We start from the raw sequence: 27202 nt of genomic DNA on the forward strand, positions 1-27202 counted from the left end.
GGGGCGGTAGCCGTGGGGCGGCGGCAGGGTGGTCAGCTGTGCGGCGGAGCTCCGGAACGGAGGCACCGACGGCGGTGGCTGGACATGTTGCTGTACGCCGTACATGCTGGCATTGCGTGGCTGGCACTTGCCTGCTGGCTGGGCCGGGATGGAGGCTCCAGCCACACGTCCATGCCCAGTGCAATGCCAGCATGTACGGCGTACAGCAACACGTCCAGCCGCCACTGTCGGTGCCTCCGTTCCGGAGCTCCGCTTCACAGCTGACCACCCTGCTGCTGCCCCACAGCTACTGCCCAATGCCACTGCTGCGGTGTGGTGTATGAGAAAGAGAGAGAGAAAGAAAGAAAGAAAGAAAGAAAGAAAGAAAGAGAGAGATAGCAAGAGAAAGAAAGAGATAGCAAGAGATGGAGAGAGAGAAAGAGAGAGGGGGGAGAGACAAAGAGAGAGAAAGCAAAAGAGAGAGAGAGAGATAGCAAGAGGGAGAAAGAGATAGCAAGAGAGGGAGAGAGAGAAAGAGAGAGGGGGAGAGAAAGAGAAAGCAAAAAAGAGAGAGAAAGAAAGAGATAGCAAGAGAAAGAGATAGCAAGAGAGGGAGAGAGAGAAAGAGAGGGAGAGAGGGGGGAGAGAAAGAGAAAGATAGCAAGAGAGAAAGAGATAGCAAGAGAGGGAGAGAGAAAGAAAGAGGGGAGAGAGAAAGAAAGAGATAGCAAGAGAGGGAGAGAGATAGCAAGAGAGGGAGAGTGAGAAAGAGAGAGGGAGAGAGGGGGGAGAGAAAGAGAGAGATAGCAAGAGACAAAGAGATAGCAAGAGAGGGAGAGAGAAAGAGAGAGGGGAGAGAGAAAGAAAGAGATAGCAAGAGAAGGAGAGAGATAGCAAGAGAGTGGAGAGAGAAAGAGAGAGAAAGCAAAAGAGATAGAGAGAGAAAGAGAGACATAGTAAGAGAGAGAAAGAGATAGCAAGAGAGGGAGAGAAAGAAAGAGAGGGGGGAGAGAGAAAGAGAGAGAAAGCAAAAAAGAGAAAGAAAGAGAGAGATTGTAAGAGAGAGAAAGAGATAGCAAGAGAGGGAGAGAAAGAAAGAGGGGGGAGAGAGAAAGAGAGAAAGCAAAAAAGAGAGAAAGAAAGAGAGATTGTAAGAGAGAGAAAGAGATAGCAAGAGAGGGAGAGAAAGAAAGAGAGAGGGGGAAGAGAAAGAGAGAGAAAGCAAAAAAGTGAGAAAGAAAGAGAGATAGCAAGAGATGGAGAGAGAGAAAGAGAGGGAGGGGAGAGAGAGAAAGCAAAAAAGAGAGAGAAAGAGAGGGAGAGGGGGGAGAGAGAAAGAGAGAAAGACAGCAAGAGAGAGAGAAAGGGGGGAAGGAGGGTGAGGGAAAGACATGGAGGGAAGGAGGGAGAGAGAAAGAGCAAAAAAGAGAGGAAGGAAGGGAGAAACAAAGAGGGATGGAGAGAGTGGGAAAGAAAAAGGAAGGAAGAGAAAGAGAGAGAGAGAGAAATTGAGCGAAAGGGAGGAAGAGAGAGAATTTTTTTGTCCAAACTTTTTTTAGCCCCCCCACCCTCGCTCAAAGTTTTCCAGGATTTTGTAAATGTGAATAATGTGCCACGGCTCAAAAAAGGTTGGGAAACACTGATCTATAGCATGGAGGGATAAGAAGTGTTGCCATATATTCAAAGTATGTCAATTTCCTTGAGTTGAAAAGAATATTAATAAATGTAGCTTCATTTTGGAGGGGCAGCATACAAATCTAATAAATTATTATTATTATTATTATTATTATTATTATTATTATTATTATTATTACTACATAATATTTAAGAATGATAAAACAACTAGTTATGACTATATGAAGGTATCTTGTGCAAATACTACCATAGTTTATCCTTAGAATTGCTTATTTCTGTTCTAAGGAATTGATTTCCATATAAATCTGTCCTACCCCTGCTATTAATAAAATTAAAATTAGTTCAACTCTGCAGTAGCCAAAGATTTGACTGATTGGGACCTACCACTGTGTGGTAGAGGCTGACCCACAAAGGAAGGTTTAGTAGCTTTGGTTTAATGTAGTGTTTCTCAATTATTTTCTGTTACATGCCCCCCACGGAAGAAGTAAACATATAGCACGCCCCAACTCTCTGCTGGGATAATGGTTTGCAATATTCAGCACATTTTCGCTGAAAAAACTCACACGGCTTATCAGCGTGATTGAGGTGTAATGTGATACCGTAATTTATTTGGCTTCATGCTATCTGCTGTCAATATTTTTAGATACAGTAAACATAGTGGTCTTTCCTCGTCACCTACCACAGTGGAGCCAAGCGCTACATACGCTTTATCATATTTCCTCATCTTAGCTTTCGGGAGATGTTTGTCTCATTATCTCCGTCTTTCTCCTTGTTTCTTTTCATCCCTGTTAAATATTTTTCCATGATGTCTCTTTAAAGTTTGTTATATGCACTACAGATCTCCTACTCTGTGCTGTGTGCTATTGTTCCGTGCAAAAAACCTCTACTCCCTGCAGCAAAAAAAACACGTCCCGTCCCCCCCGGCATTGCTCCACGCCCCACTATGTGAGAAACACTGGTTTAATGTAATATGCATAGAGAGTAAGAGAGTAAGAGAGAAGACTTCAACAGAGAGACAGAGACTCTATTGTAAAGACAATAAGGATTGAAGTCTAGAATGTCAAGATAACTTGCTTAATTCATTAATTCATAAGATATAGGAAAAGGGAAAATGTGATTTGCAAGATTCTGTCAATTTTACTTCAGTAAAGTAATTGTAGATATCCTGTGGAGTTACTTCATATTATGACCTACCTACTAGGACTGACTGTATGTCAATTCAGGTTTTGTAGTTTATAAACCATATTTAATGTGTATTAAAATATCATTTTGGCTTATTCTACAACCTGGGGCTAAAGCATAACATAGCATTTAGCATGACCCTGAGTTGGTCACTATACTTCAGTCCAATCTATCTGTCAAGATTGTTGTGAGAATAAAATTAGAAGAACCCCTCCATCCTGATGATACTTGGGATACCAGTAAAAAAGGTTAAGTAAAATAATATTTTTAACTGCTAAATTTAAATACTACAGCTAATAACTCTTTCTTCCATTTCATTTGTCTCCCAGCAGTGTATGTTTGATGTTAATCAATAGATAATGCAATAAATTATGTCTGTTCTTATCTTGGTTGTAAAGTAATTATGTAAATAGACATATCATTGAGATTATAAAACCCATAATTCTAAATCAATTATCAGTTAATGTACCTGAAGTTAATGTACCTTCACCTGAAGCTTATTTTTTTCCTGTGGACATTGAGGAACAAAGATACAATTTTAGCATTATTATTGGTTTATTGCCATGAATTTTTGGTGTATAGTGGTACCTCTACCTGAGAACGCCTCTACTTAAGAACATTTCTAGATAAGAACTGGATGTTGAAGATTTTTTTGCCTCTTCTTTAGAACCATTTTCTACTTAAGAACCTGAGCCCAGAAAAATTTCCCAGGAAATTTGAGAGCAGCACGAAGGCCCAGCCAGTTTCCTGCCATTCCCCCTTTAATTCCGGCCATCTTGGGCTTTTTTGGGCTGCCTTTCTGTGGTGCTTGAGACTTTGGCAGTCTAGAGCAGGGGTCTTCAACCTTGCCATCTTTAAGACTTGTGGACTTCAACTCCCAGAATTCCTCAGCCAGCAAAGCAAAGGAATTCTGGGAGTTGAAGTCCACAAGTCTTAAAGTTGCCAAGGTTGGAGACCCCTGGTCTAGAGTGAACAAAGCATTTCCCCCTCTCTGGGCGCTTGGAGAGGAAATAAACCTCTGTCAGCGCTCAGAGAAAAGAAATGCTGCCTTAGCTCTGGGCAGCAAGTGTTTTCCTCCCCTTCTTCCTCTTCCTCCTCCCACCCAAATTCCGAGCTTTTATTTCTTTCCTAATGGGTTTGCATGCATTATTTCCTTTACATAGATTCCTATGGGAAAAATTGCTTCTACTTACAAACTTTTCTACTTAAGAACCTGGTCAGGGAATGAATTAAGTTCTTAAGTAGAGGTACCACTGTACAGTAATACCTCATGATACGAACTTAATTGGTGCAAGGAGGAGGTTCGTATGATGAAAGGTTCGTAAGACGAAACATTGTTTCCCATAGGAAACAATGTAAAGTCAATTAATCCGTGCGACCAAAAAAACCCCGGAAAAAAACGGCTTTCGGCGACTGCTGGGAAGCCGCGTGGCTGTTTTAAAAGGTGACAGCCGATGAAGCCCCCCAGGGTTCGGGGGGGGTGCTGGGAAGCCCCCCAGGCCGGCTGCGACCTTTTAAAACAGCCGCGCCGCTTCCCAGCTGTCTCCTGAAGCCGAACGCCAAAGCTGAACTTCCGCATTCGGCTTCGGGAGACAGCTGGGAAGCGGCGCGGCTGTTTTAAAAGGTGACAGCCGGGCTGGGGGGCTTCCCAGCAACCTCCCGAACTGAACCCGGGGTTCAGAAAAATTTTGCCTCTTCTTACGAACTTTGTTCGAGTTACGAACCGGCGTTCGGGAGGCTTCTGGGAAGCCCCGCCGCCCGGCTGTCACCTTTTAAAACAGCCGCGCGGCTTCCCAGCAGTCTCTGAACGCCGGTTCGTAACTCGAAAAAAGTTCGTAAGAAGAGGCAAAATTTTTCTGAACCTCAGGTTCGTATCACGAGTTGTTCGTAAGACGAGGGGTTCGTATCTTGAGGTACCACTGTATATTCTTTTGGGGGGGGGGTGTTGCTTTTATAAACTTATTTTTAAAAAGAGATGGTGGCATCAGCTGTAAATTCAGGCTGAAAAATTATTCTCTATTCTAATATTCTCTGAGTCCTTTGGGATTGGATGGCATACAAATCTAATAAATAAATAAATAAATAAATTTAACCAAGGACATAGGTTTCATTGGTTGGCTCCTCATGGATCACCAGGTAAATCATTTACATGAGACTTGCAAACAGTCAGTGATATCCAGCAATATCACAGTGTCATTTTCATTCTGGCATTTTATTTCATTTTTTTCTAGTGTTAAGTTGAAAGTGAGTTGAAATAACTGAAATAGCTATTATAACTTTTTAAATTGTTGGTACTGCAGGATTTTACAAAAGTGGTTTCTCCTTCGGGAATCTCTGGTCTAAGTTTATCTGTGTCTTACCAGGAAACGCTCTGAAATCTCTTTGAAAGTAGCAGTGTGTTTACTACTGCTGCAATTGAATCAATGCTGCTGGATGTTCTCTTCTCTCTCCTTCCATATTTGCCAGCATTATGGATTTTTAAAGGGATCATAATGCATCCAAAATACAATGATTTCAGCCTTGCCGTTTGTGCTTTGAATGGGAACTCTGGACTGTTCTATAATTCATTTGTTTATTTCCTTGACCATCCACAATACTGTAGTCTCAGGAGTATTCTTCAATGCCAAAGTTCAAAAATGTCAATATTGTTTTTATCCTGCTTGTCTATCTTTTACTTCATTAATGTATTCAAGGAGAAGCATTGCCTGCACAATTCTGAATTTTGTATGTATGAACAGGTCTTGGCATCTGAATATTTTTTCAAGGTCTTTATTGCTTTTCTACTAAGTACTTTTGTGTGGGATGTTTTTTGGTTGTTATTCCCTGTACTATTGACAGACAATACTGAAACACTGAAACTATCTACTATTTCAGTATCTTCTCTACCACTTCTAAAGCTGACTACTGTAGTTGTTTTTATTAATTTGGTACTTTTTATATTTAATCATAGCACCATTTTTTCCTGTACTGCTTGACGTTTATCACTATAGCTTCCAGCTCTTTTGTATTTGTATTTTCAGTTGTAAGAGTAATATCTGTTATATGTTTTATAACTTGATAAGAGAGTGAATAATTAATGCATTGATTAATAATTAGTGCACAAAGCAAAGATAGTTAATGGCTAGTCTGCAGTATAATGACTAAAAATGAGAACCATGCAAAAACATATTCCAGGGATTGCATTGATCCTACTCACCTCAATACATTGGTAGATCTACTCTAAATTGAAGAAATGCTGCTTTCTTCTTGATCAAACTAATTTAGGATTAGGTGGTAAACATACAAATATTTAATCAATGAAGATAAAATATGGCTTATCTGAGCAAGCAAAGATTGTGATATATTGTTTGCTCATAGCAGGCAGAGTACTAATTAATGAAAATATATTGGAGCTGTAAAATAATGCTGCTAATTGGTACTAATCTGCTACTGCAAACTTTGTTCTGTTCTGCCATTTCTTATATGAAAAGAGAAGAAAATGATTGCTTGTTTTATATATATGTTAACAATTCTACGGCTAGATATTATAAAAAGAAATAATAACATTCTTACCTGGCACTAAAACTCCCACAGCTATACTTATTAACCATTTGCTGTTTATGGCATCCTCTTAAATATTATTCTTTCTTCATCTTTTCATAATATTTTCTCAAGTTTTAGGTTTTACATTTATTTATACATATATTTTAATATACCTAAGATAAATGCATGGATATTGCTGCCATTATTCTAAAAAAAAAGTATTAATCTTTAATAGCTGACATGTATGTAATGTGCTTCTGAGCGTATGATCTAGAAAGATACAAATGTAGTTGAAGGGGTTTTTTTTAATTGAAGGGGACTATTTTGATGTAGAAGCTTTTCTACTCTAAGTAGGAGTATACCTGAATGTATTTTAGAAATTTTTTATTATATGAATGGCTATAATTTTTCCTATTGTGTTTTTATTGTTTTTTATGATTCCATTGTGTTTTATGGGTTCAACATTTGAAAGCATTTTTTAGTTTTTTCTTAATATTAGATTTGTGCCTGTACAATATTGTTTTATCGCTTGTTGTGAGTCGCCCCGAGTCTTCGGAGAGGGGCGGCATACAAATCTAATAAATTATTATTATTATTATTATTATTATTATTATTATTATTATTATTATTATTATTAAAAGCTTGGTAATATGTAAACACATTAAATCAAAACAAATAATAAAACTAGCAAAAGCTTGGGTGAGAGTATGTATGTATGTATGTATGTATGTATGTATGTATGTATGTATGAGGAATACATCTCTATGTTCACTAGAGGTGGGTTCCAATTTTTTTTACTACCGGTTCTGTGGATGTGGCTTATTTTGTGGGCATGGATTGATGGTCATGTGATGATGGTCATGGCTTCATGGTTGTGTGACAGGGTGGATGTGCTTCATGGTCATGTGACTGGGGGGGTGTAACTGGGTGATCACGTGACTGGGTTGTTACTTTGTATCTTTCTCTTTCTTTCTTGGCTCTCTTTCTCTTTCTTAATATTCTACATCCTTACTGATTGATATTACTGTCAGGAAATTTCTCCTTAGTTCTAAGTTACTTCTCTCCTTGTTTAGTTTCCACCCATTGCTTCTTGTTCTACTCTGGGTGCTTTGGAGAACACCCTCTTCTTTGTGGCAACCCCTTTGACTCCCTCTTCTTTGTGGCAACCCCTGAGATATTGGAGCACTGCTATCATGTCTCCCCGGTTCTTCTTTTGATTAAACTAGCCATGCCAAGTTCCTGCAACCGTTTTTCATATGTTTTTGTCTCCAGTCCCCTAATCATCTTTGTTGCTCTTCTCTGCAGTCTTTCTAGAATCTCAACATCCTTTTTGCATCATGGCAACCAAATCTGAATGCAGTATTCCAAGTGTGGCATTACCAAGGCCTTATAAAGTGGTATTAACACTTCCCATGATCTTTATTCTATCCCTCAGTTAATGCAGCCTAGAACTGTGTGGGCTTTTTTGGCAGCTGCTGCACACTGCTAGCTCATATTTAAATGGTTGTCCACTAGGACTCCAATATCTCTCTCGCAGTTACTACTGTTGAGTAACATATACTATACCTGTGCATTTTGTTTTTCTTGCCTTTTTACAATTTTTTTTACAAATTTTACATAACATCTGTTATTCATGTGTTTAAAAATGTAGGTATTTTATGTTACAGTATTTGATTGTATTTAAAATATTCTTTTAAATCTTGTAGATGGGCATGCAGTTCATAAAAATTTTAAATGTGTAAACAAGCATTATACCTTTAATAACTGACGAGAGTTGTTTATTTAAAATAGATAACTTAAAAATCATCTCATAATTGAAGTAAGTAGAAGAAAATACATAACAAGGTTTTAATTAAAATGTTGAGTCCTTTTTTTTTTTTACCAATCAGTCTAGATTTCATCATTGACACAATAGTCTATGTAGAGAAGTAGAAGGATTTTAAAATTAGAGGCTGTTGCTACAGACTTAAGTACAGAAGATGCCATCAGCATCTTTTACAGGAACAAAATCTTTTTCATTGCCTTTGTATATAATAGTACAAATTAGCAGTGAACTAAATACTCCTTTGCACAATCTATATTTTGATCATGTTGTATCTTGGAAAGTATAAATAGTTCAGTTCCAATTTTAAAATCAAATTTAAGCTGAAAGATAAGGAGAGTGAGAATACTAAAATTATGCCATTAATCTTTATATTCTTTCTTTTTATTCTACAGGACAATAGTTCCTTGGTTTGGTGTCAGAATCACAAACAATGTTCAAAGGTATGTGCTTGCCATATTTATTCATAATTATATTTTTGGGTGTACAGTGTTCCCTCGATTTTCGTGGGGGATGCATTCCGAGACCGCCCGTGAAAGTCGAATTTCCGCAAAGTAGAGATGCGGAAGTAAACACACTATTTTTGGCTATGAACAGTATCCCAAGCCTTCCCTTAACACTTTTAGCCGCCCCGAGTCTTCGGAGAGGGGCGGCATACAAGTCTAAGTAAGTAAGTAAGTAAGTAAGTAAGTAAGTAAGTAAGTAAGTAAGTAAGTAATAAATAAATAAATAAATAAATAAATAAATAAATAAATAAATAAATAAATAAACCCCTAAATTACAATTTCCCATTCCCTTAGCAACTATTTAGATTATTACTCACCATGTTTATTTATTAAAGTTTATTTTAAAAAATGTTTTTTAAAGGCAGATGAACGTTTGGCGACAACATATGATGTCATTGGGCGGGAAAAAACGTGGTATAGGGGGAAAAACTGTGAAGCATTTCTTAATTAATATTTTTGAAAAACCGTGGTATAGACGTTTTGCGAAGTTCGAACCCGCGAAAATCGAGGGAGCATTGTATGTGGATTTTTGTAATTTTTCTTCAGTCCAACACTATAGTAGTTCTGTATTGTAACATCGTACTTGAAATTGTAGCAACCCCAACAAAAAGGAATTTTATTTTTCATATATTACCATAATTGCTAATAACTAACCATTACTTGTTCATTGACAATATTTTGCAGTATCAATTTATATTAATGAAATTACTTTTAACTCACATTGGCTTTGATAGCTTATTTTAACTATCAGAGAGACTTAAAATGATTAGTCATGGCTAAATTGAACAAATCAATCCACATTACTACTTTTGGGGGAGAGCAGCAGGGAAGCATTTATTTGATTTATATCTAACATCTCTGTCCAAGCATGAAATGCTTTGTAACATAAACAAGTCACTAAAATGTTCCTAATAATATTTATTCTACAAGCGGTGTGTGTCAAGGAAGGAAGTTTGCAACATGTTTCTCTAACTTTCCAAAGTCTATTTTGATGTTGAATATTTATTCTATTAGTAATTTTATGTCCTCAGATCTTAATTTCTTTGCAGATTTCATTTGGTCTTACTGGTACCTTCTGTGTGTGTTTTGACTTTTTGACCTTCTGAAGATTAGAGTGTAAGTGAACTAATAACCATTTGATTCCACTGGAAAAGCATTTCACTATGATCCCTGAAGAGAAGCAACAATGATTCATCAGCTTTAGACGCTCAAGGAAGAATTATAGGACTTGGGCACTGACTGCTCTTTTGATTCACACGTTGCTGAGTGCATTTATCCCTTCTTTATAAGCCCTTCCAAAGCCATTAGAATGATAAACAGAGGAATTGGAGGGAACCACTTATTTTAGTCAAACTTTCATAATGGTACAAAACAACATGCTCAGATTTGTGTTGAATAGTTGATTTTATAAAGTAACAGTAAAAAACAAAGGCCAAATCACTAGCAATTTTGACACATATATCTGATTAAAAGATGAATAATTTTTACAAATAGATGCTTCCATGTAAAAAGAAACTCAAAAGATGACAATTTTATTACTTCTATATATTTTTTTCTGGACAGCACTTTTCATTATTTCATTATTATTGCAGAAGTTCTACTGAAACATTTGTATACATTCTAAATTCAAGATTACTTGAATGGCAATTTATTTAATAGATTAGGTCTCTTAAATGAAATTAATTGTCTCATATTGGATTTTAAATAAATAATGCACAATTTCATCATCTTGGAGGAAAAGAGTTACCGTAAATTAAGAAACATAAATTATTACTTTTGCAAAGTGATGATATGGAATATGAAAATAAGATATTTTGATGACTCTTAAATGACAAACTCTTTTTTTAATCTATATTTTTATTTTATTCTATTTAAGACAAGGTTAAAATACAAAATAAAAAACCCCAAATCAAAAACCCAACAGAAAAAAAGTACAATTACTTCTTCCCAAAAGTTTATTACTTGCATATTATAACAGTTTAGCATTTTATATCACTTGTGTAATTCTGTCATTACAAATAATTTTTTAGCTTTTGATACACTGTTTTGATGTAGTTTGATATGTCGTCTTTTTTTTTGCAGCAAATATCTTTATTTTTTTTAATTCAATTTCATGCCTAAACAGTTGACCAAATTTTCTTGGTGTAGGGAAGGTATTTATTTGCTTGAAATTTTGGAAGTATTTATGAACAACATTTTTAAAGCATAATTGAGCACCATGTAAAATATAAAGAAGGAAGCACATTATCAAAATTTTTATCGATTCAGTAAAGTATTAGACTCATAGGGAAAAAAATGAAAGCATAACAATTTTTGCTATTATATACTATATATTGTGCTTGGAAAAACAATATATAATTCTGCATATATAGAAGGTTTTTAAGGTTTTTCTTTTAACTTTGAGACTAATATATTCAAAGAGTACTCCTTAGAAAACAATTTAACATTTATGTGACATTTTAAAAAAATCAATCTACTTTTTATATAAGGTTATATAAAAGCATTAATTTAGTTGTATATTAAGTGACTGGCAGTAAGCAAATCGAAAATTAAATTTAACTTTTCTTCCAAATTAAATATCTCGTCATATATTAAATTATTTATACTTCTTTGTATTATCTTCTTGGAAATACAAATGAAAGATTAATACTTTGCATATGGGTTTCCCACATGCAGCTGGCTGGTAAAGAAGAATAGAATAGAGCTGGAAGGGACCTTGGGCATCTTCTAGTCCAGGCCCCTTCTCAAGCAGGAGACCCTGTACCATTTTAGACAAGTGGCTGTCTAGTCTCTTCTTAATAATCTCCAATGATGAAGCACCTACAACTTCTGATGTCAAGCTGTCCATTGGTTAATTGTTCTGTTAGGAAGTTTCTCCTTAATTCCAGGTTCCATCTCTTCTCAATTAGTTTCCATCCATTTGTTTCTTGTCCTACCCTCTGGTGCTTTGGAAAATAAGTTGATCCCCTCTCCTTTTTGTGACAGCCTCTGAAATACTGGAATACTGCTGTCACCCCTAGCCCTTTTTTTCTCTAGATTAGACAAACCCAAAGCCTTCAACCGTTCTTCACCTGTTTTAGTCTCCAGGCTTTTAATCAGCTTAGTTGCTCTTCTTTGCACTTTTTCCAAAGTCTTAACATCTTTTTTGTAAAGTGGTGACAAAAACTGGATGTAGTATTCCAAGTTAGATTTTATAAAGTAGTATTAATACTTCACGTGATTTTGATTCTATGCCTCTGTTTATACAACCAAATATTGTATTAGCTTTTTTGGCTGCTGTTGCACACTGCTGGGTCATCTTTAAGTGATTGACCCTTTCTATTCCCTCATCTAAGTCATTTATGAAGATATTGAAGCTTAAGCAGAACCTTGTGATATCCCACTGCTTACTTCCCTCCATCTAGATGTAGTACCATTAAGGACTACTTACTGAATATGGTTTGTCAGCCAGTTACAAATTCATCTGGTGATGATGCTATCTATCTTACATTTTTCTATCTTACCAAGAAGTTGAAAGCCTTGCTGAAGTCTAATTATACTATGTCCACAGCATTTTGCTGGTCATCTAATTTAGTCACTTTGTCAAAAAATAAAACAAGATTTTTAAATTTTTATTTATTTATTTATTTGTTTGTTTGTTTGTTTGTTTGTCAAAATGTGTACAAGATAACAGATATGGTTTAAACATAACTTTTTTCGACAGGTAAAGGGGACAGAGATGTAACTGATGTGGATGATTTCTGTCCCCGACCAATGAGGATAAATCAGTTTCTGGAAGCTTATGAGAAGGGAGCTGTAAATAAAATAGATGATAAGGGGAAAACTAATAATGAAAATAATGTTCTTCGGGTAATGTGCACGAATGCTCAAAGCTTGAGCAACAAGCTCTGTGAGTTAATGGCCATAATATCTAGAGATAATTTTGCATACTGAAGGAACAGGTCCAGCAGTCACGTGGGTTGCTCACTGTCCAATGCGCAGAGGACCGAGCCTAGTCTTTAAAAAGCCTGCTGGATCCGCCCCTTTGAGCATAGCTTTCCTTAAAATGATCTAAAGGTGCTTTGGAAAGCTAAAGTTTTTTTTCTGGCAATTGTGTTATCCTCAGAATGAAGACTTTTTTTCTGAAATGGAACAAGAAGGCATGGGAGAATTTTCAAAGATGAATGAAAACAAAATAGGGAGAGCATCCCCCTCTTGCCTCCAAGGTTTGGTAGGAAAGTACAGATGGGGAAAAGCTTGAGTGATCAGTTTACATAGGAGAAATAGTACTCATTTCTCAAGTTTAGATCACATCCCAACATCTGCTCATACAAGATATATATGGATTATATGATAAATTCTGCAATTTCCATCTGAATTTTCATTTAGCATGCTGGCTAGGAGCTGTTAGGAATTAAGATCAAAAACATCGGGAAGGTATAACTTAGAGGAACAATAATTAAGAAATAATGAAGAACTTAATGTGTACATCACAAATATTCCAGAACTATAATTTCTTAGTTCAGTAGATATGTTAATTTCAATTTCTGTATGAAAAACAGTAGATATAAACTGGAATTTTACTGCCAAAGCTGCTGAAAGAAAAAGGACTATGAAGAAAAATCCACATGAAAAACAATAATTTAAATCGGTTATTCCTTTTTAAAAAAATGTTCTGATTTTTCCCCCTCTATCCCATTCATATATGACCACTGATTTAGTTTTCTTGTCATCAACATAAGAGATTTGCAAAATTATATTCGTTATTTATATTATTGTTTGACAAATATAATATTGTCTCAATTCTGTCCACTCCTCTGATACTAATAAGTATGTTTTTCTATTTGCCAATTTATGATACAGCATTCTAATGCTGCATAATTGGGTTCAACGTAAATTTCCCCAAATCTTGCATCTGTCTTCCTAGATATTGTTGTGGTTCGGCCTGAGTCAGATGAAAGACCAGCTGCGTCTCTGCTGGCTCCATGCCCAGGGGAGGATGAGAGCGAAGAGGAGAGTTCTGGGCAGTCGGACAGGGGAGATTACAGTCAGGAACGTGACGAGGAAGAACGGCCTAGGAGCCCTGGGAAGGGGCTCTCTCAAGCCAGTAGCTTGGAGTCTCTGGAGTCATTGGGTGACGAAGCACAAGCTATCATTAGTATGCGACAGAGACGCATAGATCAAAGGAGGAATCAATTGAAGAAATATTATCAGCATTGAATGAGGAACACCAGGGGGCTGGGTGTGGTCCTCATTAGCAGGGAAGGGTTTAAAAGGCAGGCAAACTCTTTCGGCAGTGTGGAGTGTTATCAGAGTGGAGTTGCTGTAATCTGCATTGTCTCTCAGCGTTTCTGTTCCTGGCTCGTGGCCCAGCAGTCTTGAAGACCCGTGGGAGGTGTATGTCTGTTATCTACTGCCTCGTCTTGGCAATTGCCTTCATGTATCCATTTGGAGTTCCAGTGTTTTCCTGATTTGTAAGGACATTTTCTGTGGGCTTCTTTTCTCTTTACCATTATAAAACTGTGTTTGGATTTTACCGGTGTGTCTAGCTTATCTTTTTGGGTTGGTCATAGCTTCCGGAGTGACCCAGACAGAACAGTATAACACTCCACCAACCACCAGACACACCTTGTTCACAGCTTGGGGTGGTTTGTTTGTTGTTGTTGTTGTTTCTCCGTACTGAAGGAGCGGGTCCAGCAGTCACATGGGTTGCTCATGTCCAATCCGGTGGAACTGAGCCTAGTATTAAAAAAGCTTGCCGGATCCGCCCCTTCCCCAGAATTCGCTCAGTTCGCATATCCTGCGGTTGTATGTGATAGCTCGTTCAACATTCTAACACCTTCCCTTCGATCTTTCCTTCAAAAAAGTAGTAAGATTTATTGTCTTTATTTTATTACTTGCACTATTTGCGCCAGCCGTTTTAAAAAGGGAAAAAAAGTAAAAGGCGGCTAGGCTTTTTTACTTGGGAGAAGTTGCGGTTTCGTTTTCCCCCGGCGGTTTTGCCGGTTACGATTCCTGCGGCCGCTTGTGGATTCTTCTAATCCCTTGGCCTGGAGGTCCTGGTGCAAGTATTTATCATTGGATTATTGCTTATTTATTGTATAAAAATATATTTAAGGGCTTATAAAATACCTCCTGCGGAGTGGGACGCCTCTAGTCTCCTGGACTTAGTCGATCGCTTTTCCCTTAAGAAATTCTACGAAGCGATTTTTTTGGCGCGAAGGCCTTCGCGCCCTTTCTTAAAATATCTAGGCCTCTCGTGTTGGCCTTCTGCCAGCCGCGTAGGCCTCAGTCCACCGCGTGGATCCGGGAGCGGGCCTTGGGGGTCCCAGGCTAAATTCTCCACCGGCCTAGCCTCCAACCAGAGTGCCTTGGTTTTACTTAATTGCAAAGTTTAGGGAGGCTGGCCCCGCTGGATTTGGGGGCACGAACTCTGGGTTTGCCCAGATTGTCCTCACGTTTCAGCAGCTTCGAGGCCTCGAAGCAGGATCCATTCCTCTTGGGAAGTCCTTGAAATCTTCTCCTTATAATTTAGTTATTGGCTCAGCCTTGTCTTCTGTTAATTGTCAGACTATGGCTACTTTTCCCAAGAGAGGCACAACTAAAGGTCCCAGAGAGGCCAGGCCTACAGGCGATGAGATTACTAGTATCCCCCAGGCCTCTTCCTCCTCTTCTCCAGGGGCCCGCCCCTCGACCAAGGTCACCAGGGCCGAGAAGAGAAGGGACCTAGCCCTACAAAAGATTCATGATAAATCAGCAAAACGTTTGAAAGTGCAGGCCCAAGTAATCAGTAGTCAAGACCCACCAGAGGCCTCTAGTCTGCCTCCTTCTGGGGTCCCTGTGTTATCTCTGGATGAGCCAAACCTAGACAGACCCCAACCTAACCTATGGGGCATAGGTCCAGAGGAACCAGATATTATGGAAGATTCCCCCCAGCCAGGATCCTCCCAGGCCTTTAGGAATTCTTCTGCCATTTCTGCTGATATTTCCAGTTTACCTCCTGAGTTCCAATCTATTTTTGCTGTGTTGTCCAAAGCCATTGATGCCAAACTCTCCTCCATCAATGAGCTTCCTTTACCTCTTCCTCCTTCTCGTTCCTCCCGCCCCTTGGGTTCTTCCCCAGCGGTCAGAGCTCCTATTCAGGATGACTCAGAGTCCTCCCAAGATGAATATGAGGATGTAGAGGAGGATGAAGACCCTTTCCAGGGCCTATCAGAGGATGAGGAATCCCAAATAAAGGTCCCTCCTCCTATTACTATTTTCCCTTCTCAACTATTCAAATCTCTCCTCCTCAAAGCTAGAATTTCTACGGGATTAGCGGCCCAGGAGAAACAAGCCTCCACTTCCACTGATCCCCCGGAGGAGAATTTACCTTACTTCACAGAGGAACAGGAGGATAACGAGGTAATCCCTATGCCTAAATTATTTAAAGATGCCTTACTTAAACAGTGGGATTTTCCAGCCTCTGGCCTTAATCCCTCTACCAAGGACAGAAAGTTGTATAAACTCTCCTCTTCCTATGAAGAGCTTCTATCTTTTCCCAAACCAGATGAACCTGTCAAAATTCTTCACTCGGCAGCAGCTGTGCCAGGCGAGGCGGAGGAAGTCCTCCGTCCAGAGGACAAGCGCATCGAGCAAATGCTCAAAAGAGGATTCTCCGCTGATTCCTGGGCCATTAAAAGTTCTGCAGCAGCCTCCTTCTTCTCCAGAGCCATGCTGCTGTGGCTTCGCCAACTTCAACAGCACATTCCTCCAGATGACTTGAGAGGTCAACAAGACTTCAACAAGGTCTTTGCAGCTGCCCAGTACGTGGCTGATGCCACCTTACAATCTACCAGATTTTCTGCTAAGTCTATTGCAGCCTCTACAACGGCAAGAAGACTCCTATGGATTCGCCCTTGGCAAGCGGGAGTTCGCCAAAAGTGGCAGTTATCCCAGGGCCCCTTAAAGCGCGACCTTCTCTTCGGTGATCTTCTGGATCCTCTCCTCACGGAGACCACAGACAAGAAGAAGGTCTTGGGTCCAACCACAAAAAAGGTTACTAAAACGCAGTCCTTTCGTCGCCCAGGGCGCCAGCAAGATCAAGCGGCTTCCTATCAGAGATCTCCAGGTCAGTATTCCCCCCGCTTTCGTTCCCAAGGTAGGAACTCCAGGGGTAGGGGTTTTCGTTTCCAAAGGGGAGCTGCCTCTAACAGGGCTTCAAAAAAACCTAGATGGTAACCTTTCCTCCATTCCCATAGGGGGTCGCCTAGCTCATTTCGCTGCAAATTGGCGTCTCACCTCCAAGGACCCTTGGGTCATTGACACTGTTCAAACAGGCCTTCTTTTAGAATTTATTTCTCCTCCCCCTAAACGTTTTATTTCCTGCCCTTCGCCCAGGTCATCCTCAGATTGTAACCGTATGGAGGAGGCCATTTCTCATCTATTGTCCATTAGAGCCATTCAGCCGGTCCCTTCCGGTCAGAAGGGCCTAGGTTTTTACTCCATCCTATTTATGGTTCCAAAGTCCTCCGGAGGTTGGAGAGCCATTTTGGATTTAAAGAAACTAAACCTATTCATCAAATATAGGAAGTTTAAAATGCACTCCTTGTCTTCTATTTTGGCCGCCATTCACTCGGGAGATTTCATGGTCTCCTTAGACCTCACTGAGGCCTACCTTCACATTCCTATAGCCAAATGCCACAGAAAATTTTTACGTTTTTCCTTTCAAGGCAGGCATTTCCAGTATAGGGCGATGCCATTTGGCCTTTCCTCGGCCCCTCGGGTCTTCACAAAGCTCTTGGGGTCCCTGGCGGCCTATATCCGGGCGTCTCCCATCCACATTTTATGTTATCTTGATGATATTTTAATTCATGGGAACTCCCTAGAGAGAGTGAAATCAGACCTTTCTGTCACCATGTCAGTCCTTCAGGACCATGGGTTTTCCATCAACTTTGAAAAAAGTCACCTCCAACCTTCCACTTCCATTCCTCACCTGGGAGCCATTATTGATTCAAAATCTTCCCAGGTTTTCCTCTCTCCCGAGAGAAAACTCAGTATTGTGGAGTTAATTTCTAACATTTTATCTAATCCTTCAGTATCCATAGTTACTCTATCTTCCCTTTTGGGGAAGATGGTGTCATGCATAGGCATCATTCCCTGGGCTCGCCTTCATGCTAGGGAACTCCAGTGGCTTCTGTTGCCTTTTCAGAGATCGGGGCACAGCAACTCAAATCGACGCATCGTCATTCCACTGAGTGTTCGCAGATCCTTCAAGTGGTGGAAGTCTCCGGCCATGGACAGAGGATCCCCGTTCAGGTGCCCGGATCAATTTGTCATCACCACAGATGCCAGTCTATCGGGATGGGGCGCCCACGCCCAGGGGATGATAGCCCAGGGCACGTGGTCCCCGGAGGAAGCTTCCAGGCCAATAAATTGGCTAGAGTTAAGAGCCGTCTCCCTGGCTCTGAAGCATTTCTCTCCTCGCATCCCCAACCGGCACGTTCTCATTCTCACCGACAACATTGCCACAAAAAGCCATATCTGCAGGCAAGGGGGCACGAGATCCAAGGCTCTCATGAGGGAGGCCCTCAAGCTGGGCCTTTGGGCGGAAAAACATCTCCAGTCGCTCCTAGCCGATCACATCTCGGGGAGTCTCAACATCCAGGCGGATTGGCTATCCCGAGCAACGATAGACCCAGGAGAGTGGAACCTCCATCAAGACCTGTTCCATCAAATCACCCTCAGATTCGGCCTACCAGTCCTGGATCTCTTCGCGACCAATGCGAACGCCCAACTCCCTCGCTTCTATTCCAGATTTCCATCCCCGGGAGCGGAAGCGATCAATGCCCTCCGGAGTCCATGGCCTCCAGGCCTACTCTATGCATTTCCTCCAATTCCAATCCTCCCGGACGTGATTCACAAGGTCCTCACCGAGAGGGCCCGAGTAATCTTAATCGCCCCTCATTGGCCCCGCCGGCCCTGGTTCGCAGATCTCCAACAGCTGTCCGTCCAGGACCCTTGGCGACTCCCCGTTTCGGGGGATATGCTGCGGCAGGGGGCCTCTTTCCATCCAGACCCGGAGTGGTTCCACCTCACCGCCTGGCTGTTATCAGGAGAGATTTAGAACTGCGTGGGCATGACCCCGATTCAGTGGAGGTCATTCTAAAGGCCAGAAGGGGCTCGACCAATCGAATCTACGACCACACGTGGTCCAAGTTTCACCAGTGGTGTCTTCAGGAAGGTCTCTCCCCTCTGTGCATCCCCATACACAGAATTATTTCCTTCCTTATGCAAGGTTTCCGTAAAGGACTCTCCACCAGCACCCTCCGGCGTCATCTGGCAGCCATTTCATCTGTCCTAGGGGGCCCCCGCAGACAGCCTCTCCGATCCTTCCCTGAAGTTCAGGAATTCCTCAAGGGCATAGCCAACCTCAGACCTTCCAAGGTCCACAGGTATCCATCCTGGGACTTGCCACGGGTTCTCCACTCCCTCACGCAGGCACCATACGAACCCCTAAAATTGGCGTCCCTCAGGTACCTATCCTTTAAGGTAGCCTTCCTGGTGGCTATTACCTCTGCCCGACGCATTTCGGAGCTGGCTGCCCTCTCAATCAGGCAGGACCTTTGTCAATTCCATCAGGACAAGGTAGTCTTGCGACTGGACCCCACCTTCTTACCCAAGGTCAGTTCCATGTTCCACAGATCTCAGGATATTGTCCTACCTTCCTTCTGCCTCCAACGAGACCATCCCTTGGCAATTAGATGGCACACCCTGGATCTCACCAGAGCGCTGAGAATATATATCCAACGCACAGGACCCTTTCGGAGGTCAGAAGCACTTTTTGTAGCCTATCATCCCAGAGTCATGGGGGCCAAAGTGTCTTCAACAGTAATAGGCCGTTGGATCAGAGGGACTATATCTAAGGCCTATGAGTCGGCCTCCCTCTCAGTTCCAAGGAACATCACTGCGCATTCCACCAGGAGCGCAGCCACCTCGGCCGCTTGGGCGACTCAAGCCCCGTTGGAGGAGGTCTGCAAAGCAGCCACTTGGGCCTCGCCAAATTCCTTCATCAGGCACTACAAAATTGATTCTTACGCTTCAGCGGACGCTGCCTTCGGCAGAAGGGTACTCCAATCCGTTATCTCACACGATAGCAAGCTAATCCCACCCTAGGGACCATCTATTGGGTATGTCCCATGTGACTGCTGGACCCGCTCCTTCAGTACGGAGAATAGGCGTTGATTGCTTACCTGAACGCCTCTTCTCGTACGGTGAGCGGGTACAGCAGTCACTTCCCGCCCTTGTATGTGTCTTCTTTACCTTTCTATCTCTTTCTTCCTCTAACAATGAGAGTTGAACACTACAGAGCTTCACAACTGAGCCTAGTCTATGGATTCGCGAATTCTGGGGAAGGGGCGGATCCGGCAAGCTTTTTTAATACTAGGCTCAGTTCCACCGGATTGGACATGAGCAACCCATGTGACTGCTGTACCCGCTCACCGTACGAGAAGAGGCGTTCAGGTAAGCAATCAACGCCTATTTCCTGCTACCTGCTGCCTGTTCTTTGTTTGGCATTTTTGCTTTTTGGGTTGCCTTAAACCATGGCAGTTTCTGCAGCAGACATGCAGGCTGTGTTTGAGGAGTTGTGCAGGGAAATTGCGCATTTGACCCAGACGGTCCTAGTGTTACAATGCCAGGTGGATGACTTGTCCCACCAGCTGGCCCCACCCCAGGCGCCACCCGGGATACCTCCTCCAGCGCCTTTGCCGAGGAGGAAATGTTTCGTGGCGATGCCAGAGAAGTTCTGGGGGGACCGGCGGATGTTTTCTGCTTTCCTGAATCAAGTGCAGCTGTTCATTAATGCACAGATGGTGCACTTTCCTGGAGATGACCACAAGGTGGCGTTTCTTTGTAGCTTGTTGGCTGGCCCTGCAGCGTTGTGGGTGGCACCTTACCTGGATCGAGACGATCCTCTGCTCCAGAATTTTGCAGCCTTCTGTGACCAGCTGCATCGCCAATTCGCTGACCCGGTGCAAGAGCAGACGGCCATGTGGGCGTTGAAACAACTGCGCCAGGGTTTGCGCCCCCTGGCGGAATACATGGCTGAATTTCGGTCTCTGGCTGGGCAGGTCCAATGGAATGAGGCTGCCCTGCTCGAGGCCTTTCAGGATGGATTATCGGACACCATGCTGGATGAGCTGGTGCATGAGGTGCTGCCCGGGACTCTGGATGCTTTGGAGCGGCATTGCCTGGCAATAGAGGCCAGGCTGTTGGCCAGGGAAGTCCATCGAGCGGGACGGTCCAACCCCCGTGCTTCAGGCGTCCCGCCGATGCCTGTTCCATGGGGGGGTTGTCGACCGTAGGAACCCCAACTCCAGCCCCTGCGCCTCGCCATTTTCAACCAGCGCTGCCTCCACGTCTGATGGAGCATGTTCCCGCTGGGGAGCCGATGGACGTAAGTTACACCAGACCCCGCCAGACCCCGGAGGAAAGGGGGCGTCGGCGGGCGTCTGGGTTGTGTTTCTACTATGGGGAGGTGGGACATTTTGCTTTGGGTTGTCCCCACAAATGGCGGAGCATGGTGGCTGCTGCCGTTCCAGTGCCCCCCAGCTCTCCTGTGCTTCCAGTGGCTGCCCCCATACTGCGTCAGGAGACAACCCCTTGTGTCCCTGTCCCTGTCATGGATTCTATGATGGCGGGTCCTTCGTCTGGGCTTCCTCAGTCGACAGAGCGGTTGGGAAACGAGGGGGGCCCGGCTTGGTGGCAACACTAGGTTGGGCGGGGATCCCACCTTCTCCTGACTCTGCGGCTACAGATCCCGGACCGTTTCGACACCTGACACTCTCTGTGACCCTGCACATTGCTCAACATACTCAGACCTATCCTGCATTGGCCCTCGTGGATTCGGGGGTGACTACGAATTTTCTGGACGAAGCCTTTGCCCAACGCCATTCCTTGCCCCTTTGTACTGTCAGCCCTCCGTTAACTGTTGAGACCATTGATGGGCGGGTGTTGCTGGCTGGTCCCATCCGTTTCCAGACCCTGCCGGTGTGGATATGCATCGGGACTCATGAGGAGGCCCTGCAGTTCTATGTCACCAAGGGGCTTAATTTTCCCCTCGTGCTGGGGTTGTCGTGGCTGCGCGCGCATGACCCGCATGTGGTGTGGTCCCAGAACCTTATAACATTCTCCAGCTTGCAGTGTGTGGACCACCACCGACGTGTGCACAGCCCACGGCCCAGTAGTTCCTGTGATCCAGTTACCCCGCTGCCTAGAGGAGTTCGCCAATGTCTTCAATGAGAAGGAGGCGGATTGGCTACCACCACATAGGTCTACGACTCTGCCATAGACTTGATCTCTGACGCTAAGCTCCCGGCTGGTTGTTTGTACGCCATGTCAGAGCCGGAGCTTGTGGCTCTCAAGGAGTTTATCGATAAGAATCTGGCCAAGGGTTTTATTCGGCCGTCCAAGTTCCCCTTGTCTGCCCCTGTCCTGTTCGTGAAGAAGAAAACGGGCGATCTTTGCCTCTGCTGTGACTATCGGGGCCTTAACGCCATCACGGTGCGGAATAGGTACCCCTTGCCCTTGATCCCCGAACTCATGGACCAGTTGCGGACGGCAACGGTGTTCACGAAAATAGATTTGCGCAGTGTGTACAATTTGGTCCGGATGCGGCCCAGGGATGAGTGGAAGACAGCGTTCGGCACTCGTTACGGCCACTTTGAATACACCGTGATGCCCTTTGGCCTCACAAATGCCCCGGCAGTATTTCAGCATCTGATGAACGATGTGTTCCGGGACATGTTGGACCATTTTGTTGTAATTTATCTTGATGACATTTTGGTGTATTCCCCAAACCATGCCATTCACTTGGACCATTTGCGCCGGGTCCTGCTCTGGTTACAGGAGCAGCATTTGTATGCCAAGCTGGAGAAGTGCCAATTCTTCCAGACCACCGTAGAATTCCTCGGACACATTTTATCTCCAGGTGGCATTTCCATGGACCCGGGCAAAGTGGCCGTGCTTCAGTCTTGGCAACCTCCACACAGGGTCAAAGATGTACAACGTCTCTTGGGGTTTGCGAATTATTATCGCACCTTTATTCCCGGGTATGCCACGCTGACCACGCCCTTGATTCGTTTATTGCAAAAACAAGTCCAGTTTAGTTGGGGGGAGGCGGAACAGTGGGCTTTTGACACACTGAAGGCAGCGTTCATGGCTGAACTGATCCTGTGCCATCCTGATCCTGCTCAGCCGTTTGTGGTGGAAACAGACGCCTCGGACGTAGTGGTGGGCGCAGTGCTACTCCAAGCCCGTCCTCCCGGTGACACCCTGTTTCCGTGTGCCTACTTCTCCTGCAAATTATCCTCCTTGGAAAGGAACTACACGATTTGGGAGAAGGAGCTCTTAGCGGTGAAGGCCGCCTTTGAGCATTGGCGGCATTACCTTGAGGGGGCCCATCATCAGGTAGAAGTCCAGACGGACCACCGTAACCTAGAGTATCTCCAGATGGCCCAGAAATTGAACCAGCGCCAGATCTGCTGGTCCTTTTTCGCGCGGTTCAATTTCCGGATCCGTTACACTCCCAGCGCCCAGAACCCTCGAGCGGACGCATTGTCCCGCAAGCCTGAGTATACTCACCCGAAGGAGCCGGCTCCTCTTCAGATGGTCCTTCCCCCTGCAGCCTTGGCTGCGACCCAGGATCCCGTGGACTTGCGTCGCCGTTTACGGGAGGTGCAGCGGGGGGATGGGTTTGTAGTGCAGAGGGTGCGGGAGTTAGCACCAAATTCCCCATGGACTTTCCAAGACGGTCTGCTCTGGTACCGGGCGCAGCGGTATGTTCCAGCAGGCCCAGTGAGGGGCCTGATTATGGCCCAGTGTCATGACTGTCCAGTGGTGGGGCATTTTGGCCTTTTCAAAATGTTAGATCTGGTCACTCGGACATTCTGGTGGCCACGCCTCCAAGACGAGGTGCGTTCCTATGTGGTCACCTGTGTCTGGTATCGTATGGCCAAGGGGGTGATGGGGGCCCTGCCAGGACTACTGCAACCCTTGCCCACACCCGATAGACCCTGGGGTGCCGTGTCCATTGACTTTGTTACCCATTTGCCTTCCTCTGCTCGATTCACGGCAGTCATGGTGGTGATGGATATGCTCACCAAGATGGTTCATTTCATACCTTGCAATAGGGTGCCCACTGCCCAACTCACGGCCCAAATGTTCATCAGCCACGTTTTCAGGTTGCACGGGCTCCCGGATCGGGTGGTCTCCGACCGGGGAACCCAATTCACAGCCCGGTTCTGGCGAGAACTGATGTCCGCCCTGAATGTGTCCGTGTGCCTCGCATCGACGCAGCACCCCCAGACCGATGGAGGCACAGAAAAGGTTATAGGGATACTGGAGCAATACCTTCGGTGTGTAATGGCGGATCGCCAGTCTGATTGGTCCCGGTTCCTCCCTGTAGCGGAGTTTGTTTTTAACAACTCCCACCACTCCTCGACCCGACTCACTCCCTTTTTTGCCAATTATGGATTCCATCCCTGCTTCTTTCCCTTGACCCTCTTAGATTCCCCGGTGCCTGCTGCAGAGGACTTCCTCTCGGAGCTGCAGGCGGTACACGAGATGGTAAAACGATATCTCAATAAGGCCAAGGAGGATTATAAGAGGGTGGCTGACATTAATTTTATGAATGAAAAGCTCATCTGAAGGTTCATTTGAATGAAAAATTCATCTGAAGAAAAAAAATCTAATATATAAATCAGTCCATTATATTATAGTAATTGAATACTACTGATATCTGATAATGTTACACTTTTTGAACTAAATAAATATTTGTGCATAGAGCATCCCTAAGAAATAAAAAAAACTAGAGGCAATTTGAAAGTATTGCTAATGTTATATTTCAAATTTTGGTTTAATCATTTAAATGCATAATTTAGGGATAATTATATGACATTCCATTTTCCAACATTTACATATAAAAGTGAGAATTTACTGAGATGCACCATGAATCTTAACCCAGCTTTTTTCTCTCTTTCTTCTTGGGACTAACAAAGCATCACTGACATTAGCCACTGATCGATTGACCCAACAGTGTGTCCGAAAGCCATTTGCAGCCTTAAGAATAGAGGGGATTTTGTGAAAGAAAAGATAACTGAGGCTACAAATGCAGCAGTCACATAAACATACAACCTGTTTTTGAGTACACAAACTCCACTATTTTCTCTGGGAACTGCTTTTCAAGACTTCTAACATGAAAGCAGGAATATGAAGAAAGGACCCAAATAGATTTGCTGACCTATTGGAGGCACTGAAATAAAAGTTCTAAGAAAAAGAAGAAATAAAGAAATAAACGTTTTCCTTTGTACCTTCAACACTGAGTAGAGACTGAAATAATGTCATTGTGTACATTTGAGCAAATAATTAGCCAGCAATAGGGAGCATACGAATAAATTCCCCCTCCCCCAAAGAGTAACAGATAGATAGATGCTGAGCTTTTGTTGATTAAATATATTACACATCATATACATATATGTATCATAATTTATTATATTTGTATACGGCTGCTCTCCAAGGACTCAGGGCAGCATACAAATCTAATAAATTATGATACATATGGTACATATAATAATTGCCCTATTAAAAATGAAAGGTATAATTTAATTATGAATAAAAATAATGTCCATGAGAAAGATCAAAAATATATTTTTAAATTTAAATTTTAAACTAATAACAAGAAGATGGAGGATCGGTTTCTTTACTGATACTGATCTCTTGTTATTTCTACTGTGTTTCACTAAAAGAAAATACTTACTTTACATTTAAATATGTTAATTAAAAATAGACATAGAATAAAACAATGTAGTCAATATTTGAAGATAGAATTAAATATATTGACTTTGAAACGATATACAAATGTTTATCAGCTAAAGGAAATCTAGGTTTAGATAGCTTGATGTATTTTCACTATAAACATGATCCTAATGTGGACTGATAAAACTGAACTGAAAGATCAGAGATGCCATAGTTTTACTATGGATCTAGATTTGATGTTATATTTTCACAGAAGATATCTAAAACAAGGTTCCATAGTGAGAAAATGTTCAACTTTTTCAGTCTTCCTTGAAGAAGTTTTCTAATTAAGAAATATTCCTAAATGTTCTTGCATGCAGGCTGCTGCCCGCACACCCGCCCTCTTTCGCCCAGCGCCGCTTCAGAAGCGGCAGCTGCGGGAACAAAGCGTCGCGCCCCCCTGACGGCGTTCGATGGCTTCCGAAGCGGCGCTGGGTGAAAGAGGGCGGGCGGGCAGCAGCGGAAGGCGAGAGGTGCCTCTTCATGCGCTCGATCTGCAGCGGGGGCGTTCTCGGCCCAAGGACCTCGGGGGTTGGGGGCGAGCTTTGCCAAGAGGGACCGGGTGGTGACTGCACCGGGCTCGGCTGGGGGGGGTCCTTGGCTTCTGCTGGGGGTGGGTGGGATTATATCCAGTTTACTTATTGAATTATATTGTGATAGATAACATGACAGTGTGACCTTGTTTGATTACGGATCACAGCTCCTATGAAAACAGCAGGAATGGTAAACAGAACCTGGAGTAGCTGTCAGCTCCTTTTCTATTCTGTTCCCCTTCCACTTCATGATATTGCTGTTCAAAGTAATATTGTGTAGAATTATCAGTTCTGATATTTTTGCCCTGTAATAGCAAAAGTAAACTTCCTGTATGTCTGTAACGTTAAGGTTTTAATATTTACTATGGGAAATGTTAACTTGCAACAAATAAGGTATTTTAAAAATATTTATAGTTTTAAAAAGAAAAAAAGATAGCTGATTTTTTTAAATTACCATTTCTTGGGATTCACTATTCATTTACTTTCTGTTTTTTATATTTGAAATATTTTGATGTAGCAAAGATATTGTATTACCATATTTTTCAGAGTATAAGACACCCCATAGTATAAGTTAGTTTTGGGCCTGGATGAAGTCTACCCCCAGCATTCAATTTTTCCTGGTCACTCCCTTGGGCTAACATTGCATGTACAATCTCCATGATGTCCTCTCCGGGTTGATCACAATTGAAGATTCCGCTTAATGTCAGACCTGCCACAATTTGATTTCTTTGGGAAGTTAAGCTCTCGACTTCATTTGGTTGAAGTGAAAAGACACTTTTCCTAAGAGATGATTGCAGTAAAGTCAAGCGGAATCTAAAATTCTTATGCCCCAATTCAGAACTAAACTCCTGGTTTCCCTTAGCTCTTCCCCGTGGTTCATCCATTTATAGCCAATCTGGCACTGTCAAGATGTTTTGGGAATTGCTGAGGTGTTTGGGCTGGTGTAATTCCAATCTTAGGGCAAACAGCCTTGATGATGCCAATGCACCAGCATGAACCGGATTTCAAAGTGCTCTGTTCTTCCTCAACTGTCAACCGCCCCTTCCAATTTCCCATCATAAAGGTATACAGCTTTATTGCCCATTTCTTCCCCTCTCCCTTTCCCAATTCATTGCAGAACACAAGATACCAAACTGAAGATGCACTTGTACAGAACAGTGTACATTTGCAATTCTGAAGGTAAAATTTCAAAAATGTTACAGCATGTTAAT

General features: G+C 42.7%; 1 protein-coding gene across 2 annotated transcripts in view; it reads left to right on the plus strand.

The window, feature by feature from the left end:
* Window positions 1–27202, plus strand: part of ANOS1 (anosmin 1) — a 121235-nt gene that overhangs the window by 17752 nt on the left and 76281 nt on the right. For both annotated transcript variants that reach the window (XR_011559039.1, XM_070750850.1), the window contains exon 2: window positions 8536–8583. Coding sequence is in view for 1 of the 2 variants with exons in the window: in XM_070750850.1 (XP_070606951.1) it covers window positions 8536–8583 (48 nt within the window). In the remaining variant the exon portion in view is untranslated. The remainder of the gene's footprint in view (window positions 1–8535; window positions 8584–27202) is intronic.

Source organism: Erythrolamprus reginae, chromosome 4, assembly GCF_031021105.1.
Source record: "Erythrolamprus reginae isolate rEryReg1 chromosome 4, rEryReg1.hap1, whole genome shotgun sequence".
In the NCBI taxonomy this organism is placed as follows: domain Eukaryota; kingdom Metazoa; phylum Chordata; class Lepidosauria; order Squamata; family Dipsadidae; genus Erythrolamprus; species Erythrolamprus reginae.